We start from the raw sequence: 21140 nt of genomic DNA, 5'->3' as shown, positions 1-21140 counted from the left end.
CCCAACACTGGTCTTCCAGCTCCAGCTTCACCTGCAGAGAAGACAGAACAGCTGGAGAGGGAGAGGGGAATGCTGGCATGTCCTGGTTTGTCCCCAGCTCTGTCTGCCTTAGCTGAGTAATCTTGACCAAGTCTCTTCCCCTTGGTGGGCCTCGGCTTGTCCATATGTGTAATGGGGAACTAAGTGCTCTTTAAGGGCCTTCCTCATCTTCTTCATCATCCTTCTTCAGTCCCATGCACCCACCACTGCCTTAGAGAAATGAAGTGTCAGAAGCCAGGAGAGTCAGGACAAGGGACAGCTGAGTCTCAGTCCCCTTATCTAGCCAGTGGGAGCTGGAAAGCCCTGTGCTGCCCACTCCCAGCAGTAAGGAGACGGTAAGGAGGATGACCTCATTGGGTTTTATTAACAATAAACCAGCAAAACACAGATGGGCTGCGGAGACACCAGGAGAGAGATGAGCGCAGAGGCTGCATAGCCCCACTGGGGACCACCGTGTGCAGGAGACCTGCTCAGGCATGTTCATACCCCACCCTCATTTCTCAGGGAAGCAGGGACCCCAGGGTACCCGCTTCTGTGCCTGGGGGTTGAAGATACCAAGGCTTCTGGCCCAGGCCTGGGGTGCCAGCTGTTCTCTGCTCTGTCTCCACCCACCGTCATGCCTGGGCCCAGGGCCCACATGTCCTGGAGCACAGTGGGCAGCATCAGGTCCAGTCAGCCATATGTGTGGGCCCTGTCCAAGGTTCCTAGTTGCCCTGGTCATCCATAGCCAAGGCCAATTTTCCAGCAGTGCGCCTGGAGCTGGAGCACACAGTGAGGACCACCAGGACACGGGAGAGGGAGGAGAGGGGCCCTGGGTCTTGATTATGACCCCATTCCCGTCTCCATAGCTTGTGCGTGTCAGGCATCTTCCCTCTGTCATAGCCAGGGCCCTGCTCGCAAGTGCAGGGTCCCCTTTTTTCCCCAGCCCCACCTCCATCCCCCTAGCTCAGGCCACCAGCCCCTCTTGCCTGTCCTCCACAGGCCTCTCACCTCCACCCTGCCCCCTCTAATCTACCCTGCACGTTGACCCAGGACAACATTCTATCTAAAGCACAAACATCATGCAAATTCCCTGCCCACCCCATGTCCCTGGCTCCCCCTCCCCAATATTTTTCATTACTACTTGAACCCTGTCCTAACCTGGTAACTTCCTGCTCTTACGTCCTTGTTCTCTGCCTTAGGTAGGCAGCCTCCTGGCCTCAGGGGAGGAGGAGGAGGCTAAATTCAGATCTCGCTTTGGCTGAGTCAGCCTCTCCCACAGAGGCCTTCCCCACCGTGCCCTCCTCTTCCTCTCTTTCCAAACTTGTCCATTCTCCAGAGCCCTCAAATCCCACCTCCTCCAGGAAACCTGGCCCCACACCTGAACCCACGGGGGTCTTTCTCCCACTTGACTTGTTAATCCTCGATGCCTGGGGCCTGGTGGGCCTCATCCACCCTGAGTGTCCCTACCCAGCTCAAGATTCTGGTGGTGTTGAAGGGTGGGGGGCAGGCTCCCTGAGAAAAGGAAGGGGACTGGGCCTGCACACAGGTGAGAGGGTGGTGCCAGCTGCCACACAAGAAAGGGACCTGGCTGGTCAGGAGGCCTGGGGTTCAGTCTCTTCTCCCATAAGACCTCAGGCAAGTCCTCCCCACTGGCCTCAGTTTATCCATTTGTGAGGTGAGGGCTGAGTTGGCTCATTCCCAGCTTTCTTATGTGTGTGTGTATGTGTGTGTGTGTGTGTGTTCGGATTTCAGGAGAGGCAGAGGCCACAAAGGACTTGCACTGGGGACTGGCATCACCATGGCAACCACCCGCAGCCTCAAGCCTCCCCGAACCCCAGAGGGCATGGCTGCCTTTGCACAGGGGCAGGACCTCCTGTCCATCTGCTTCCAGCCTCACATCATAGACTCCTCCTCCTCGGCAATCTCGCGGTCCACCTCAATGGCTGTGTTCTCGAAGCTGGTGATGCCCCCGTACTTGCGCATGTGAACCATCAGCGGCTTGGGCGACTGGCTACCGGCCAGCGTGGCCACGTACATGCCTGTCCGGTTTTCCTCCAGCGATGGGCCCCAGTCCATGGCTGGCCGGCTGGCCTGCTGGAGCCTCTGTAGCAGAGTAAAGACGGTGGTGAAAACAGCCAGTGCTCAAGGAGGCTTCCTGGGGCCGGGCACCGGCCAAGACCTTCCCACATCACCTGGATTAGTCCTTACAACAACCTCTGGGATGGGGCGCTGTTGCTCACCCCTGGGAGGGATGAGACTCCTGCTCTGCCACTCATGGGCTGGGTGGCCTTTGGGCACAGAATCTAAGCTCTTTTTGGGACTCATGATGCCGAGTTTGGGTTGTGTGGGGTGCGTAAGGCCCAGCAAATGGTGGCTGTGGTTATGATTACATGGCAGCCAATGCAGGAGCCCACTCTTGGCCCCCCAACCAAACGCCTAGTCCTAAGGAGCTGGCAGCTTTAGGGAAAGAGCTATGAACTGGGAAACTGAGGCAGGAATTACCGCTGACCTTCCAAGTATCTGACATTCAGCCTCATTCTGACTTTGACATCTGAACTTTCCCTCTAGGAGCCCCAGTTTCCTTGGAAGGAGGGAGCTAAGATGATCACTAAGCCTGGACATTCTAGAGTTTTCTCTTCCCCAAACCATGTTCCCCAAGCCCTCTGCCCTGCCAGGGAGAAGGGCCCCAGACCCTTCAAGGAGGAAAGGCAGCCCACAGGAAGGGGAGCCTGTGGGGTGCGGGTGCACAGGAGAGAATGTGTGTGATGCCCTGAGCTCAGCGCCCAGCACGGCTCTGTGCTACAAGCATGGGGACACTTATTAGAATCTATGAAGAGCAGGTACCCCACTGCTCAGAAACCTGCCAATGGCTTGTCATCTCCTTGGAATGAAATCCTAAGTGCTCCCCATAGCTTCCCTTTCCTGGCCCCTGTCCACCTCCTTGACCTCAGCTCCTGCCACTCTCGCTCCACCCTCTCTGATCCAGTCACGCTGACCTCTGTGCTGTCCTCAAACATGCCAGCCCCTCCTGCCTTGGGGTCTTTGCACTACTTGTCCCTCTGCCTGAAATGCGCTCTCCTTAGATTTCAATATGGATCCCTTTGTCAATTTGGTCAGGTATCTGCCAGTGCTGGAAGCCCTGGTCTCCGAAGGTGGAACTCTGGAGCTGGGCAATGACTCTTCTGCAATGCTCACCACCCCCAACAATATGCCTCTCCAACCGGCTGTGAGCAGTCAGGAGGCACAGCAAGGCTTGGGAACCATGAGCACGGGGTGGGGGTGGGGGGGTGCTGGAGCCCTTCACCCTGAGCAACCCCTCTTCCTCCTTCCCTTTTCAGATTCCCTAGCTCTCAAGCAAGGAGACAAGTTTCCTGCAGTAGCACAGGCGGGACTCCTGGGGTTCAGAAAAGGCAAGGGGTTTGCCCCCAGTCATACAGCAGTTGGAGGCAGAGTAGTGTCTGGACTGCAGGACCCGCTGTAGTCTGGGTGGTGTGGCCACAATTCACTTCTGAGCCTCGGCCCAGGTGGAGACATGAAGGTGGGGTGAGGTACAGCTGAGGGTCAGTGGTGCTCTACAGGGAGTGGGGGCAGTAGCATGCAGGTGGAAGGCTGGGGAGGGGGTTGCAGGGTGCAGGGGGCCTGATTTGTAGCCAATTTCAATGGTGCAAATATTCCCACCAGTGTCATTCTGAAGCTATGAACAGCTTAACAACTGGCTGACAGCATTCCTGAATATTTAACAATCAGCTCTCCCCAGGCAGTACTGGCTGGATGCAGCACACCTCTGATAGGCATGGGGGTAGGAGGAGGGATCCCCAGGCTCTCTCTGGGGCCAGCAGGCTCATTCAGCTCTGCTCATTATCACAGCTTCTTGCCACCAGAGGACTCCACACCCATGGCCTCAGAGGTGAAGGGCTCAGTACAAAAAAGGCACCCTGAGGCTCAGAGTGAGGCAGGACCTCTCCATGATCACACAGCATGACAGCAAGCCCCTCGGACCCACAAAAGGTCACTACCTCCCTTGCAGATCCCTGTGGGTGTCTCTATAAAGCCCTGGCCATCAGGAGGGCTCATGCCATCATCTCTTTCCTGGACGTGGCAGGAGGGTGACAGCCTACCCTCTAAGGTCCCTAAAAGTTGCCTTCTGACCCTAAGTTCCAAAGGGAAGCTGTGGGCTGGTGACCAGAGTTCAAGTCCTGACCTTGGGCAAGTCCCTTGTCTTTTCCCCAAGACAAGCAAGCATTGTCTGACATTGGGGATCTTTGGATTGATCCCCAAGAGGCCCTGTAGGATGTGGGGGGCTGGGGGGGGCACAGGGCAGGCCTGCCAAGCCTACCTTGGCCCAAGTGGTTCTGAGCTGATTCATAGCTCAAGCTACTGGTTAGGAAAACTGCTCTTAAAAGTAGCTTGGTAAAAGAAAAGCCTGCAAGGCCCTGGATAAGGTGTTGGTACAAATGTTTTCTGTTTTAGCAGGTGGGCCCAGGGCCAGGCCACAGGCTGGGAAGGCCAGGAGTAGGCAGGGGTATGGCTGACTCACCTCCCAGAGCGAGCCCTCCTCTCGAAGCACAGCTACTAGCATGCCGGCTGGGATCAGGAGGCAGGACAGCAGGCCCATCAGGATGCCCAGCAACTCTGCCCAGGCTGGGAAGCGGTAGCTGCCATACTCTGAGGGCTGGTACTTGATGATGCTATACACCAGCAAGGCCTGCGGGTAGGGGGCTCCCAGCATCACAGTGGGCCTTGGGCTGGCCCCAGGGCTTAGGATAACCCAGGTCTGAGCTACCTTAAGGCCTGAAGAAGCCCAGCCCAAAGACACCCAGTGCTTCAGATAGCCCAGTCCTAAGAGGTCCAGAACCTGAGATGGTCCATGTTCATTTTAGAGCCTTGGCAAGGCCTGAGCTAGCTCTGCCCTGAGCTCGCCCAATGCCCAGGCCTGAGACAGCCCAGCTCTGAAGCACCCTAATTTCTGAGATGGTCTATGCCTGACCTGCTCCAACCCCAGGGCTGAGAAAGGAAAGCCTCAGGGCCCCAGTGCTAAGGCCTGAGGCTGAGAAAGCCCCATTCGTTTTGCCAACCAAACTCAGGATGAGGCTGAGCACCGATACAAAAGCTGGAGGCACTAATGGGGAGGGGAGCAGAGCTGACCCTGGTCCCAACCCACCCCTCCGCTCTGATGGAGATCCACTCTGGGAGAGGACACCCCTACCAGACTGAATGCCCAGAAAGGCCCTGTCCTCAGCCCTGGGCCCCCAGCCAGCAGCCCTCCCTCCCACCCCAGTTACCAGAAGCGTGGCCGGGGACAGGAACAACCAGCAAGCCCGGAAGTAGAGGCCGGGCTTGAAGCCCAGCATCATGTGGATGTCCCGGCAGAACCTCTGGATGCCTGCACCGGGGAGGAGATAAGGATGGCCCCACCCACAGGCCCCACCCACAGGCCCCATGTGTTCCAGCAGCCCCCTCCTCTGCTCCAATGGCCCCAACCAGAAACCCTGGCCCTTGGGACCAGGGACCTAGTTACTGGGGGGCTCCAGGGTAGACTCCCATCTCCCACATGGGGAGCCTCACGTCTGCCTCCCCACGGCCCCTCTCACCATACACCCGGGTGACAGCGAGGCACGTGGTGATCACCACCACCATGAGCCCGAAGCTGGCGCTGTAATCATCAAGAAGGACTAGCCAGTACATGCCCCCCTGGAATACAAGTCACAGACAGCTCTGAGGTCCCTTCATCATGGCCTGGCTTCTCGCTGTAGCCCCTTCTCCAGGCAGGAAGCAGCCAGGTCGGCAGGGGGAGCAAGCTGAGGCCAGGGTATCACTGTCTACCTGCCAAGCCCTGTACATGCAGCACCTTATTTGAGTCTCACTGCAACCCTAGATGCAGATGCCCATTTTATTGATGGGAATACAGGCTCAGGGAGGTGAAGACACTTGTCCTGAGCTCACTCAGCACGTTCAGGAACGAGGCTTGAACTCAGGTCTTTCAGACCCCAAAGCCAGGGCTCTGGGTGACAGGCCAGGCTGGCCTTCGGGAGAGAGGGCTGGGGTGGTCTAGGTTCCTCCCAAAGAGGTAAAAAAAATGGGTGGCTTGGGGAATGCATAGCCTGGCCACCAGCATTGCTACAGGTGTCCTCCCAGCCTCGCCTACCAGCAAGCCCCCTGCAAAGCCACTCACGTCAGTGGTGAGGACCAGCCCCATCAGGTACATGGCCACACAGATGAGTCCTGAGAACATGGCCTTCTTGGGTCGCAGGTAGTATGGGAACTCATCTGTCACAGCTGTCACAATGGTCTCCAGAAAGGCAAACTGGGGTAGAGGGGGGAGGAGGGTCAGAGTTCTGCCTCTACCACATACAACACACACACACACTCACACAGATACACACATATCACAGAGACACATATATCATACTCAGACACATTACACATAGACACACATACAGATACCCACAGACACACACAAACATCATACACATCAGGGACACAGACAAATATGCACACAGAAACACATATCACACTCACACATAGACACACAGATACACAATCATACATCTTATGCACACACAGACACACAGCACACACACAGCACACATGCCACGAGGCACCCACTGGTGTGGACAAGGCTCACCTGACTGTCCAAACCAAGAGTCAGCAGCATGAAGAAGAAGAGGAAGGACCAGAAGGGTGACAGAGGCAGCATGGTCATGGCCTGTGGGTAGACGACAAAGGCCAGGCCGGGGCCTGGGCCAAGGGCACACGGGGTCAGCAGCCTGGGGGACGTGACTGGCCCCCCACACACACTCAGACACACGTGGTCGCTTACATCCACTTGGGCAAACCCCAAGATGTCCACTAACTGCACACTTCTGATACTTTCTTGACTCCTGGGACATATGCCAGTACATTGTCAGCGCTCAATAAACATAAGTTGACAAAATAAATGAATTAATAATGAGTACATGAATAAACACGAGACCCAAATATAACAGCTCAGTTGAATACACTGATGTGCCCAACCATCTGCACACGCAATCCCACTAACACACCCATGGCCTCAGAGGTGAAGCACAAGACACTGATTCACAAGATCCCTCACACCATTGATTCGCTTGCACACAGACATCTCAGTACAGGATATGACTCATTTGGACAAGCAAGGCGAGTTGATAAGATGTGACAAAACATGACACTCTCATACAGAAGTTTATTTCTCTGCAGACACAGGTTAGTGCACACGACCACCAGAGACCAGCTAAGACACATTCATTTGTGCACACATGCACATGTGTGTACACACGCACTCCACATACCTATCCATGACCTCACTGGTCCACACCGAGGTTCACTTTCCCAGCCCCAACTGTGCCTGACACACACCCTTGTGCACTGGGGCTGGGCAGCCTGCCCACCTGCTTTGGCAACTTGGTCCACAGGCACACCCAGCTCCTGAGACATGTAGCCCAGCACAGAGAAGATGGCGAAGCCCGCCAGGATGCTGGTGATGGCGTTGCCCAGGGTGACAATGAAGGTGTCTCTGCCGGGAGAAGTCGAGGCGCAGGCTGGGTGAGCCTCACTCCAAGAGGCCCTCCCCAGCTAGCCTCTCTCCTCCCGGCTCCGGCCCTGGGGTCCAGCAGGCTGCACTGACCGATAGATGTTCTGGTGAAACGTGTTGTAGGAGGCAAAGGTGAGGAGACCCCCAAAGCCCACACCCAGGGAGTAGAAGATCTGAAGGGCAGCTTCGATCCACACCTGTGGCAGAAAGGATGCAGATGGAGGGCAAAGAGAAGTGGCTGGTACACTGTGGTGTCAGGGGGCCAAGGAAACAGGAGGAAGGAAGTGGGGAGAGAGCCAGTCGATAGGTCTTGGGACAGCATGGGGCATGGCCTGGCTCACAAGTGACACAGGCTGGGAGCAAGCCCATCTTGCACACTTACACTCTGCCTTCCTGTGCCTCAGTTTCATCTAGGGCCTAGAAAGTAATCTCTATGCTTGGTTTTGTTCTGAAGGAGGTAGTTCCTCATGTAAATTCCCATGGACCACAAGCTCATGTAACCCTTGCACTTCCTTCCTGAAGGCAGAGGGACCTGGATTTGGACCGTAGCTCTATCACTTTCCAGCTGTTCAGCCTGGGCAAGCCGCCTCACCTCTCTGGGCCCCAGGCCCCTCTGCAATGAGCGGATAGGAACAGGGTGGTGCTGAGGATTTAATGACTACATACATGCAAAGTGCTAAGAGTGGGGTTAGGCAGTCATTTGTCAACAAATAAGAAATGACAGCCATCAGCACCACTGTCGTGACCATTATTATTACTAAGGCCCTCCTTAGGGTTTGGAGTCAGACAGATCTGGGTTAGAATCCCAGCTCTGCAATTCCTAGCTGTGTGACTGAAAGCTGATCTCTAACTCTCTGGGGTCTCATCTGTAAAATGGGAGAATAATGACTACTTCATAGAATTGTCAAGAACAATTAATGAAAAATACAGTGCTGAGCACAGTGGCTGGTACTGGGGGCTCAACACATGAGGGATTCCTACCCTCTGCCCACTTTTCCCCAGAGATCCATCTTTCCACTTCCCAGCTCAGGCCTGACCCCTCCTTCCACACCCCAGCCCCAAGGGCCTCACCTTGGAAGACAACAGGTGGTGGAACTGGGGGGTGAGATAGAACTGGATGCCCTTCCAGGCCCCTGGGAGGGTCACTCCGCGGACCAGCAGCATGAGCAGGATGAGGTAGGGGAACGTGGCCGTGAAATACACCACCTGAGAGGTGATAAGTGGGGAAGGAAGGCAGGATGACTTACTTTGCCCTGTTCCTCTTCTAGAAATACCCATCATATTCCCCAAGTCGACAACAGCCATCAACCTATGACACTTTTTTTCCCTTCCCCACTTCCTCCTTCTTGCCCTGCACACATTGGTCCCATCAACCAAGTCCTGTCACTGTTTCCCAAGGCTGTCCCAAATCCATCCACTCCCTCCAGTGTCCCTGCAGCCCAGCCAGGCCACCATCACCCCACCCCTGGAGTTTAGAAGAGCCTCCTGCCCCTCATGTCCACTGTCCCCAGCAAATCCACCCCACATGGTCATCAGCTATTGCCCATTCCCAGGCTCCCCTCTGTCCTGTCTCTGCCCGTTCCCAAACCTCCAGCCATGCCCTCCATAGGCACCATCGAGTCCCAGCTCCTCATTGCCTTCGCTTGCACTAAAATTACTTTTCCTCTCTTTCTAAATGCTTTTTTCTCTGAATTTGTAGTCTTTCTTTTAATGGTTCTCTTCCAAGTGGACAATACTTCTGAGCACTTTGCAGAGGGACAACTTCTAATTTATAAATGGTTAAGTAAACCATGCAAGTTTCCACGTCCTTCCGAAACAGCTTTATGGCCTTCCTGCCCTTTATAACCTGAAGTGGACACCTGTGGCTTTGTCTGCTTAGTATCTCATTGACCTTTTTCAGATAACAGCCCCTTGACTTTCCTGATTGGGCTGACTTCAGTCCCAGCTCCAGGGGTGGGCATGTGACCCAGGCCCAGCACTCCACCCTCCTGGCCACAGTGACTGGTTCAGGGATCGGTACTGCAACCCAGCTTACCCAGTGAGACTCACGTCTAGGATTTGGCAAACATGGGGAAAGGGCAAACCCTCCACTAAGCAGGTAAAGTGTAGCCCAGAGCTGTTAAGATAACCGCATAAAGAATGAAGCCTGAGAAGGAAGCCGCTCCAGAGGAAAGCACTGCTGAGAGGCTGTGAGAACCACATTCCTAATAACATTCATTAAACCCCTAGATCCAGCCATGCCTGAAGCACACACTCTGGACTTTCCAATTGAGTGTGACAACTGGGTTCTGGTCACTGGCCTCTTACAGAACTCTGACTCATAGAACCACCCTGAAAGCATTCAAGAAACACTTGCTGAGCCTCTTCAAAGTGCCAAGCACTGGGTAAGGATACAAACTTGAAAAATAGATTGTTCTTGCTCTTGGCAAGTTTCTAATCTAGTGAACCAGCCTAGCCACGGCCATCCTTACCTCCACATCTTTCTTCAGGCAGTGTCCCCCCATCCTCACCTCCATGCACTTTCCTTTCTCCTCTTCCCAGTTGAAGTCCACTCATCCATTTAGGTTCAATCCACACCCTGCCTCCTCCAGGAAGCCCTCGCTCCTCCCAGCCCCTCAGGCCGCTGGGGCCTCCCAGGCCTCACCTTGCCTGAGGACTTCACACCCTTGAGGATACAGAGGAACACGATGACCCAGGCGAGCAGCAAGCAGAGGCAGAGGTTCCAGCGGATCTGCCCGGGACTGCCGATGCCCCGGCTGCCTTGGATGTGGAGGACGTATCGGCTGTGGAAGATGAAGGTCTGAGTGTCCTCTGGTCACGCCGCCATGCTCCACTGACTTGGAGGACAGCCATGGCCAGCCTGTGCGGCAATCCTGGCTATTTTCCATTTGATTCTGGTCTGTCCTCTGACCAGCTCTGCACCCAGGAGACTGACCTCTACATCACCCAGCCTGCCTTCCTTTTCCATTTCCTTTTGGGTTTGGCTAGTGGGAGGCACCAGCAGGAGACTGGAGGGTGGGAGGAGGAAGGGCTCAGGGTATTCGCATACACACGTGTCCGTATGCATAGGCACACATGTGTGCAAGCACACCATCGGAAGGCCTGGCTGTGACTGCCTTCTTCCACAGCAAGCTTTTACTGGGTGGCCTTTCCTCCCAGCCTCCAAATCTCCCTGGTACCAATACCACCAGTCCCTCTGCTTGCCTCCTTGGCTCAGGCAGGTGACGGCAGACCCTCTTGCTAATTCTTGGTGCCTCACCTCTCTGTGTGCATTCCCTCACCTCTGTAAAATCCCTCTGCTAAACTCCCTTTGCTGAAGCCTTGTGAGAGTCCTGTCTGCTTTCTGCCTGTACTCCTACTGATGCAGTGGGTCGTGGTGTTGCTATGGCAAGCCCAGTAGCTGCTGGACCCCACGTCACGTTTTTTGGCTTTTAGCTGCAGACCCAAGCTCGTCCTTTCCCACTAGTCAGACATACTCCTTAGCAGGTGCACACACTTTGGGTGGTCTTTAGACAGACGAGTGGATGAACTGTATAAATGTAGGTTGGAAACTAGAATATTTCAAGACATGGAGTCCACTTGGGGAAAGATTCCCAAGAGCAGCCCTTGGCAGGTGAAGATTTTGGGGTATCTGGTCTGTGTCCTCTGGTCAGCCAATGATCCCTACCCAGAGACCCAGCTACCCTGGAATGTTCCAGAACAGAATAAAAAAGCAGGGTTAGTTCGTTCCAGTGCTGCCTTTTCCACCAAGTACTGAGCAAGCCTCTTGGTTTTTCTCAGCTATAAAGTGGGGCTTTCAGACTGGCTGATGAGTAATGACATCCCGACACCCACCATCTTTGGGGGCTCACAACATGCCTGGCTCTATGAGAAGGCTCTCGTCTGCATTAACTGTGTAATTTTCACAACAATCCCTTCCTCTACCAAAACCTAATCTCTCCTATTAAACTAACCAGAAATGGCCCTTCCTTTGTGGTCCTGGCTGATGTTATGTTCTTTACCTACTTACTAATAACAGTCATTGCTCAATAAATATTGATTGAAAGAATGAATGAATGAAGGCGTGACAGACTGGATGACATCCTATGAAGTAGGGACTATTATCATCCCCCTTTTACAAAGGTGAAAACTGAGGCTCCAGAAGGTTACTATTACTGTTATCATCATCATCATCACCAACATCATTACTGTCAGCTAGCATTTATTGAGCACTTGCGATCTACCAGGCTGAATGGCAAAATGTACCGGCCTTCTTTTCTTTAGTCCTCATGGCAACCCTCTGAAATACTATCATCATACCCACTTTAAAGATAAAGCATCTGAAGCCAAATAGACTGTTCAAGGTCACAGAGCTGCTCAGAGGAAGAGCTGGGATTAGAACCCAGAGTCCACCCAACACTGGCACCTTTGAGGCACACGCTGGGCCCCTGGGGTTCTCGGGTTCATCCCTGCCCTCCCCCCACCCCTGCAGGGCCTGGGACCCCCCCAGACCTCCAGTACTCCTCGCTGGGGCTGACAGTGCTGCTGAGATTGAGCGGCAGCGCCCCATTGCCGTCCCTGGAACCTCTGTGCTCAAGGCAGAGGTCCGTGTTCCACCAGTTGCCGCAGTGCTGCCAGGGCAGGTCGCTGGTGAGGGAGGCGAAGAGGTAGAAGAGGACGTAGGCGATGATCATGTTGTAGTAGATGGCCACCAGGCCCACGATGAGCAACATGGCCGCCCCGGCTCCTGGTGTGGGGACAGGGTGCTGCCCTTAGGCCAAGCCCTCCCGTGGACCAGGCTGTGTTTCCTCTGTGAACCCATCACTTTCTGGAGGTTAGCGGGACAACCACCCTGCCTTCCCCAACCCCAGACCACCCTGGGGGCCACTGAGGCCTCACCTTTGAAGAGGGGGCTGATTTTCCAGACGGCCAGGGGCCCCAGGCTGGAGAATTGGCCCAGAGAGAGCTCGAGGAAGAAGAGGGGGATGCCGCAGATGGCCAGCATGAGGAAGTAGGGTACAAGGAAGGCACCTGCAGAGAGGAGGACAGGTGGGCAGGGTCTCGGGGGGTCAGCTCCCCCGAAGCCCAGCTCCAACCCAGCCCCACCCTGACCAGTGGACACCACTTGCAACCTCAGGGAGCATTTCTCATGTGGATTGGGGCTGTCTTCTTCTTCTTCTTTTTTTCTTCACCATCAATCACTGAGGGCCAAGGGAAAGGTGGGGATTCACTCACCTCTGTAGCCTCAGTGCCCAGACCAGGGCTGGGCTCAGAGCAGACACTGAGCAAGTGAATGAACCGGTGAATGAATGAATGAATGAATGAATGAGTGAATTCCCTGTTGAAGAAAGCGAAAACTCCTCAGTGTAGAAATCAACCCTCCAGTCTACTTGCCTTTCCCCTCCCCATCTTGCCACCTCAGATGCTCCTGGCTGCCACCTGTGGTCTCATGTGCCCAACATCCCTTCCCCCTTTCTTCTCATATTGGCAGCCAACTCCTTTAGAGAACTTCCCACCACCATATGGCTCTGAAGGGGCTGCCAGTCACACCAGCCAACCCCTGCCCACTTCCTCATGGGCACGTATCCCGGGTCAGGCCCATTAAAGACCTTCCCTGCAATTCTAAATAGATTTATTCAGAGACAGCAGTTCTGAGGATGAAATCATTCCAGAGTTGTCTCTGGCCACCCCAACTGCAAGGAGGAAGCCTGTCCCAGGAAAAAATGAGGTCAGCATACAGAGGGAAAGAGGCGTGAAGTCGGGGCGGGGCGAGAGGTTGCAGAGCAGAGAGAACTGTGGATATTATGAAGTTTCTGGAGCTTCAGAGGGCAACTCCAGTCCTCCGCTTCCCGGACGCATTAATTCATCTGTCCTTGCTTCATCTAGTTTTATTTTGATTTCTGTCGCCCTGCCCATATGCGCTCCTTTAACGAGTTTGGTGGGACTGGAGGAGATATGGAGTGCTGGTGGGAGTGCATTGGCTCTACAGAGGATGATCCTGGGCTGGGACATTGGGTCAGCCACTGTGTGACCTTGGGCAAGGAACCTTGCCTCTCCAAGCCCCGGCTTCCTCATCAGGACAACGGTGCCCACCCAGTAAGGCTGTAATTGAGACAGGCATGGAAAGCCTTACGGCCCAGGGCTGGCAGATGGGGAGTGCTCAACCCCAGCTATTGTTAATAAGACTTAGAACAGTCGCTTGATGGAGAAGCAGGGACAACAGAGAATTTGTTTAAGATGGAAGACTGTGTTTGCAGTCACAATGAAAGGAACCAGGAGCGAGGACAGACTGAAAATTCACAAGCAGGAATCACTGATAGAACAAGGTTCTGGAGGAGGGGAGGAGGGTGGAGGTGGGGAGAATATTGAGAGTACAGTGATCACTGACAGGCAGAGGCAGGTCTTTAGCACGAAGCAGAGGCAGCTCCCTGCTCACCACTCAGGGCCAGGAAGTCCCAGTGCTCAGGGCTCACTATATGGGCACCCATGCTGGGACCCAGAGAGAGGGAGGCGAGCCCAAGTGATGCAAAGGGACAAGACAGAGGAGCTCCCTCTTTCCGGCCTCAGGTTGCTATGAAACCACTTTCAACTAATTCTGTTCAAGGTCAAACAGCAGACAGTGGCTAAGGCCACTTCAAACCTCAGTCTACCCAAGCCTTGACCCATCACTGGCTGTGAACTCAGGCCCATACCTCCGCCGTTGGTGTAGGCGCGATAGGGGAAACGCCAGACGTTCCCCAGGCCCACACAGTAGCCAATGCAGGACAGCAGGAAGTCCAGCTTGCCTGTCCAGTTCCCCCTGTCTGCAGCAAAGTCCACGTCCAGTTCTACATCACCCTGGTCGCTGGGGGTCATCAGCAGGTCTGGGGTGATGGGCTGCCAATAAGAAAGACCAAAAGGGTGAAGGAGAAAGTTGGGGTCAGGTTAGAACTGGGACCACCAATAGGAGCACATGAACTTGAATGGGGCTACATGAAAGACAGCGTAGGATCAGATGGTCAATTTCTCTCAGCTGGGCTACCATGGTCCATGTGCAGCAGCTCCTCGAGGTTTTAGGTGACTGCAAACTTATGAGACCAGCAGGGAGGCTCAGGTTCTAAGAAAACGACCTTGCTCTTAGTGTGGCTAACACAGAGGTCACATCGAGGGATAGTCCTGCTTTGAAGATAATGACAATGATGAGGAAGATGATGACGATCTTAACAACAGTCACCATGTATTGAGCATTTACATATGCTCCCTGCACTAAACATTTTTACTCACATTACCTGATTTCATTCTCAAAACAACCCTGTGAGCTAAGGATTCATCTAAGCTTCATGTTAATTATGGGGAAAACTGAGGGTCAAAGAGGAACCCTGACACACCTGAGGTTTTTACAAGGCTGGCCAGTGGGAGCATTAGGTCTTGAACCCAGAGCTTCCCAACGTTAAAGCCCGTGTCTTCAAACACCAGCGCTGAAGTCTGGCTACTCCCTTTTGGGCACCATCTTTTAAGAAAGACACAGTTTGGAGCGTGTCCAAAGGGCAGGTGGCCAAACGGGAGGTTGTTCAGGAAAAGCAGTTACATGAGGACAAGAGGAAGGAGCTGGGAGCCCTGAGCATAGAGAGGAGAGGGCTTGGAGGGACCCTGGGCTCCCCCAAAGGAGGGATTAGATTTATGTTCAAGTGGGCTACAGAGGACTGTGCATTTTAGTTCATACGCAGGAAGTTGCTACTTAAGCACCGATCTGTCTTGCAAAATCTTCCTGTCACTGGAGGACAGATGTATGCACAGTAGGGAATGGAGGCCAGCTGTCCCTAAGGCCCCCTCCTGTGACTCAAGGAGGGCAGAGAAGTCCACTGAGCATTCTCTGTTCAGGCTCGGGCTAGGAGATGGATCAGCTGCTTGTAATCTTGGCCCCGAGAGATGAGTTAGCATGTCCATGGGCTGGCCTGGGCTTAGTAGGGCTTGGGAGGAAGAGCAAAGATCCCAGGATGACCACCTAAAATTCAGAGAGCAGTTTCCAGAAGTGATTCCAGGAATGGGTCAGGAGAAAGCAGCAGGACGTAAGTCTCACCTTATGGCAAAAAAGGATGGAATTGCAAAGAAGGCAAATTATCAAATGACATCCATGGTTTTCAGAGAAAGGATTCCCGGCTTCCTGCTGAGGAATAGTTGTGGAAAACAGTGATTCCACTGGACTGGGAGTCTCCTGACAATTCTAGTCCCATGTCTGTGCCAATTCACTGTATGATGTTGGGAAAGAGTCTTCTGAGCCTCAGTTTCCCCATCTGGACACTGGGGAGATTGGATAGGTCAGTGTCTTCAAAAACACATCCCTTGGGATGTTCAGTGGAACAAATCAGTCTTGATTCAAAGGACTTTGGGGAAAGCTGCGTTAACACAAGGTAAAACAGGTTTCTTTTCTACAGGACTTGTTGGGATCCTTCAATGGACCAATATACACTGTGACTCTCCACATAGGGGCTGGAAGAGACAGTATTTTCCAATCCTGTTTAAGAAAAGGGTTTCAAGGAGCTGGCCTACTAGCATATACCTGGGGAAATGCAGGTCTAGACAATATCCGTCTAGTGGTCTCCTGGCTCTGATTTGCAAGGCACGATTCACCAAAGAGACTTCATTGGAGACGCTTGCGGTGGCCGAAAACCAGATCAGATTCACATGCAGGACTCAGAAAGTTGCTGCTACCAGGTTTGTGTGTTCCCCTAAAACTGCACTTCCTGGCACCAGACCAAGTAAGTGTCTACACACAAATCAGGTGGCTGCAGAGAGGGCTTTGCTGGGGATCTGTCACATGAGCATTGCTGGGATGAAGAGCGCAGGCGTCACAGGACTGGAGGTATCTGGCTGTGGTGACAGGGTTTGGTGCAATGGGCTCTGGTAACAGAAACGTGGTTACAGTGTTGGGTTGACTCTCAGTGACAGCGATGACCATGGGGGTGGTCCTGCCTGAGGCTGGCTATTGGACCGAGGGGCAGTGGTGACTGGGACAGCCTGGCATGATTATGAGTGATGGTGACAATAATGAAGAGAGTGAAGAAGCTGCTTTTCAAGTAACTGGGCTCCCAGACTTGAAAGAACTATGTGCCTGGAGGTTCTTGAGCTGTGATCTTGGGCATGCTGGGGTTCGGGCAGTAGCAGTTCGCAGACCTATCTGAAACTTTCCCTTCCCCCTGATGCCCTTTCCCCCCAGCCTCCCTCACTGACTGCATGAGCACCAGCCCTCTGGAACCATTCCCTCCTAGGAAAGCTCCAGGAGGCATGGGGTAGGGCCCGTTGATACTGGTATTGGGTGGTGAGGCAGGCCTGTCACCCTGTGACCCCCCCAGCCCCATCCAGGCCAGCTAGCAGGAAGGCCCGATAATGAGGTTCCTCTGATCCCTCCTGAGAAGCTGCTGTCCTTCTATGTTCACAGAGCGGGTCCCAGCTCTGTTTCCATGGTGACAAGAGTTCCAAGAGCAGGATGCTGCCAGCTCTTCATCCCCCTCCTTCCCCAATGAGAAGGAAGGCTGTTTCCCCTCCTGGGGCAGGGGATGGGGTCCTACAAAGCTGAGCCAATGTGAAGCCCACCTGGAGTCCCCAACCCCACCATGGAGTGAATCCCAGGAGGCTGGAACAGAGAGGGAGGAACCAGTCAGAAGACAGAGGAAAGCAGGGGCAGGGCCAGAAGATTAATGAGCCAGTTCACACTTCCACCTGGGTGTGAGGCTGCCACCCCAGATCCCCCGACTTCCCACCCAGAGTCACGCAGAAACACACCTGAGTTTGGCAGACCTGCACCCCCTCCTTTAGGGACCAGCAGATAGAGGTCACCAGCAGCGCCAGGGGCTGGGAGAAGTAGGACTGCCCAAGCCAAGGCTCTCATACCTTCTGCAGGGTGAGTCAATAGGTTCATCATTGTGCAGATGAGGAAACTGAGTTTCAGGGAGGGGAAGGGATGCACCCAAGGTCAAACAGTAAGTTAAGGGCAGAGCAAGACCAGGATCCAGACCCCTGACTCTTACTTAGCCCAGTACTCATTTCTGATAACTGACATTTCCTGCCCCCCTGCCCCTTCTGCTTCAGGCCAAGGGAGGGTACCGTGAGGCTAGGGGGCCCCACCCGTGGCTCTGCTGGCTCCAGGCTGCTCAGCCTACCTTCAGGAAAGCAATAAACTGAAACCCCCCCACCCCATGCCTTGGTTTCCTTGTCTATAAAGTGGGGATAATGAGATCTAGCTTCCAGAATCCTTGGAGGATTGCATGAGATAAGGCTTTGCAAAACATGCAGTGAAGGGCAGGGGTTCTTGAGGCGAGGGAGAGGAAAGGGAAGAGGAGGAGAATGGAAAAGAAGGAGGCAGGACTCAAGACCCAAGGGACCCACGAATGACCCTAAGAAGTCACTCACATCAGGAATAAAAAGGACCCACTTATCACAGTAGTTCCATGCAGCTGTCCAAGGGTACGGAGCTTAAATAAAAGGGGGAGACCCTTGGGGGTGGGAAGTGGTGAATAACACCAGTCCCTATGAGCAGCACCTGTGACAGGAGAGCCTGCTTTGGGGCTCTGACACAGAGGATGGACAGGCAATGGCCCAGCTTAGAGAACATATTTGCTCAAAGCCATGGACAGAGTAAGGGACATCTGCAGAAATAGGACCCTGAAGTTGATTCCTTGGCTGGGACTGGTACTTTTAAGCCAAAAGCCAGAAAACTTGCCCTGATACACTCCATCCCCATGCCCATGCCACTTGGCTGGGAGGTCCAGCCCCACAGGACCAGGTGGGAAAGGGCTTAGGTCTGGGCCCAGGGCCCTGGGATTTGGCCGCCTCTCTTGTGCCACCTCCCACCCCCATATTCCCTGGGTCTCCAAGTTCCTCACTCCTTGCCTTTGCTTCCTTCTGCCCTGCTGAGGGGCAGCCTGGGGTCTTAACAGGGACATGAAAGCTTCCAGAAGGAAGGGAGTGGGGAGAGAGCAGGTGGTGTGTCCTGCAGGCAGGAGCAAGGGCAGGAAAGCCTGGGCCCCTGCTGGATCTGGGAGGCTGCCTCAGCTTAGAGGAACCAGAGGAGGACCAGGCCAACGCCTCCACCCACTACCCAGAAATTTGTCCTGTTCAAGGCTAGTGCTCAATTATTCTAACACGCGCCCCCCTCCCCCATCAGCTCCTAGGGGAAATGGGAGGCGAATTGGAGAGGGGTGGGTAATGGCCCCAGCCACCTGTACCTTCGGCCTCCTGGGATTGCAGACACCTGTTCGCCCGATCCTAGCCCAGTGAACCTCAGGCTCAATCACACTATATCCCGACCCTCAGACGGGGGTGGGGTGGTATGGGGTGGCATACACCGTGACCCCGCCCCTCCATGCAATACAGCTCAGCCCGGCCTCTCCCATATCTCTGAGCTGGGACCAGGTGCCCTCCCCACCTTCCTGGGGCCTCTATGAGAGCGAGCCTCTGCACCCCTCTCTCGGGTGCGCCCCGAGTCCGCCCTCGTGCCCTACCTTTCGGAGTTTAGCTCCCTGAAGCCTCTTCATCTTGAAGGGCAGGTTGCTGGGGCTTCCTGGCTTGGCTTCCCTTCCGCGCAGAGAACGAGCGAGAGAGCAGGAGCTGCGCTGCTGGCCGGCACCGCGCCTTTGCCCCGGCGGCTCCCGCGCACCGGCTGGGGGCGGGGGGTGGGGGGGGGCGCGAGCGCAGGCGCTGCCGTCTGTCGGCTGCGGGTGTGGGGCGCGGGCCGGGCGCTGCGACCGCCTGCTTGCCTCTCTTTACGCACGGCTGAAGGCTGGGAAGGGGTACACGCCTGCGCCCGCATAGACACCCAGACGGACAGACAGTGGAGGGGTGGGGGGATGCGCGCCCCCTCGCGCAGACCTGCGATTGGAGGGGCCGAACGCGTAAGGAGTGTGTGTGTGGGGGGGGTGCGCATCTGCGACTGAAACCCTTGGAGGTCTGGAGGCCTCCATCACAGTCTCCTGTGTGACCTTGGGCGAATTACCTGCCCTCTCTGGGCCTCTTTCCCCAGCTGGGCAATGAGGGAGGCAGGCTATGCCCATGGGCACTAACTGACCAACTGTGGCTTGCCCATTCCTGCCAACAAAAGAAAAACAACCATAATCAGATATTTATCCAATCATTCAATCCATCAATATTTATAGAGCACCTAAAGTGTGCCAAATTCTGCCCTGATCAGTGTCTCAGTTGGTTGGACATCATCCCACAAAGCAAAAGGTTGCTGGCTTGATTCCCAATTGATATTTCTTTCTCACATCGATCATTCTCTCCCTCCCTTCCCCTTACTCTAAAAATATAAATAAGTAAATAAATAAACAAATAAATAAATATTTAAAAAATGTTTTAAAAATACTAAAGGAAAGTGTGCCAGATCCTGCGCTAGATCTCATTTCCGCAACTCAGTGACCTGGAGAGGCAGATGGCATTATCTCCATTTTACAGATAAGGAGACAAGCACAGAGAGGTGAAGTTACTCACTCAGGGTCACAGAGCTAGCGAATGACACCAGTGACAGGTTGAGGCTTCGCAGACCTTCCAGACCAGGGACAGAGTTCTGAACACACGTCTTTATCTTGGGATGAAAGTAGAACTGGGAGGTTAGGGCCAGGAGATGGGTTATGGCCTGTGCTGCTGTGTTGTGATGATCTGTGACTTAGACCATGAGCACCTGGGCTCCTGTTTGCCAGCAGTATGATCATGGGAATGTTACGATTGCACATCTGTCAAATGGGCCATTGACCAGCCCTTGGCTGGCTGACCTCTTAGAAGGTTGTGAGGGGTGGGAAATCGTTAGCTAGAGTGACTATGTGCATTGGTTTGTGCGACGGAACCGGCATAGGCTCGTGACCCTGGCATATATAATACATTACAAATTGTGCCCCTTTTACTCTTCGACGTGTCCCAGCTGAGACACTATTTCATAGGGTCACTCCTCTGTCGGTCAACATGAGGAGGCCTATGGGGAAAGTAAAGATCGGTGCTGCCGCTTACAGCCCTGGAGCCTGGTACAGGGTTGGAAGGGGTTCGATCAAAGTGAGAGCTTGGATAAAAGGCCTGCATGGCCTGTTCCAGGCTGCCTCTCCTCCACAGCTGCTCCTACCTTGCCGCCCGGCCTCCCAGAGCAGCCCTGGGGCTGTTCAGACCCGGGAGAAAGGAGCCCCTTGGCCATGAACATAGAGGAAGGAGCATTCATGGACCTGACTGTGTGTATTAGATGAACTCATATCCAGTATATAATTGTTAATTCTAATAGTCTGGGAAGACAGGTCCATGCACCCCCATTTGGCACCTGAGGAAACTGTCTCAGAGGTGTGATGTCACACACAGCACTGACTCTTTTGGCTTTGGAGATAAAGCCACGAGGGTAATGGGCTGTGTCTGGGGAGGAGCAAAAGCGAGTGGTTCCTGATTCCAAGAAGGCCCAGGCAGGACCCACCCTACCCTTCTCCAGGGCCTGTCGCATCTCTTATAGGACAGGAGGCAGCTTTGCTGAGCCACCCCCTCCATTGGCACCCAGGTTTCATGAGACCCTTTGGAAGGCACAGAGAACCACAGGAACAAGGAGTAGAAGCAAGGCATTAGCTCCAGAGTCTCTTTATGGCCC

General features: G+C 54.2%; 1 protein-coding gene across 1 annotated transcript; it reads right to left on the bottom strand.

Annotated features, from left to right (window-relative positions):
• Positions 1-971: 971 nt before the first annotated feature.
• Positions 972-19166, bottom strand: SLC6A7 (solute carrier family 6 member 7). The gene is made up of 14 exons (XM_090288402.1): positions 19030-19166; positions 14242-14425; positions 12449-12580; positions 12062-12296; positions 10215-10353; positions 8642-8776; positions 7664-7767; positions 7428-7552; positions 6647-6759; positions 6194-6325; positions 5613-5712; positions 5304-5404; positions 4559-4726; positions 972-2124 (listed from the first exon to the last, which is right to left on the bottom strand). The coding sequence occupies exons 1-14, from the start codon at positions 19060-19062 to the stop codon at positions 1915-1917; spliced, it is 1911 nt and encodes a 636-aa protein (XP_090144528.1). The 5' UTR covers positions 19063-19166; the 3' UTR covers positions 972-1914.
• Between the last annotated feature and the right edge of the window lie 1974 nt (positions 19167-21140).

This window comes from Furipterus horrens, unplaced genomic scaffold, assembly GCF_987537825.1.
Source record: "Furipterus horrens unplaced genomic scaffold, mFurHor1.1.pri manual_scaffold_10, whole genome shotgun sequence".
Lineage (NCBI taxonomy): Eukaryota > Metazoa > Chordata > Mammalia > Chiroptera > Furipteridae > Furipterus > Furipterus horrens.
Note: the sequence above shows the minus strand (reverse complement) of the source record. Positions and strands in the feature narration are given on the sequence as shown.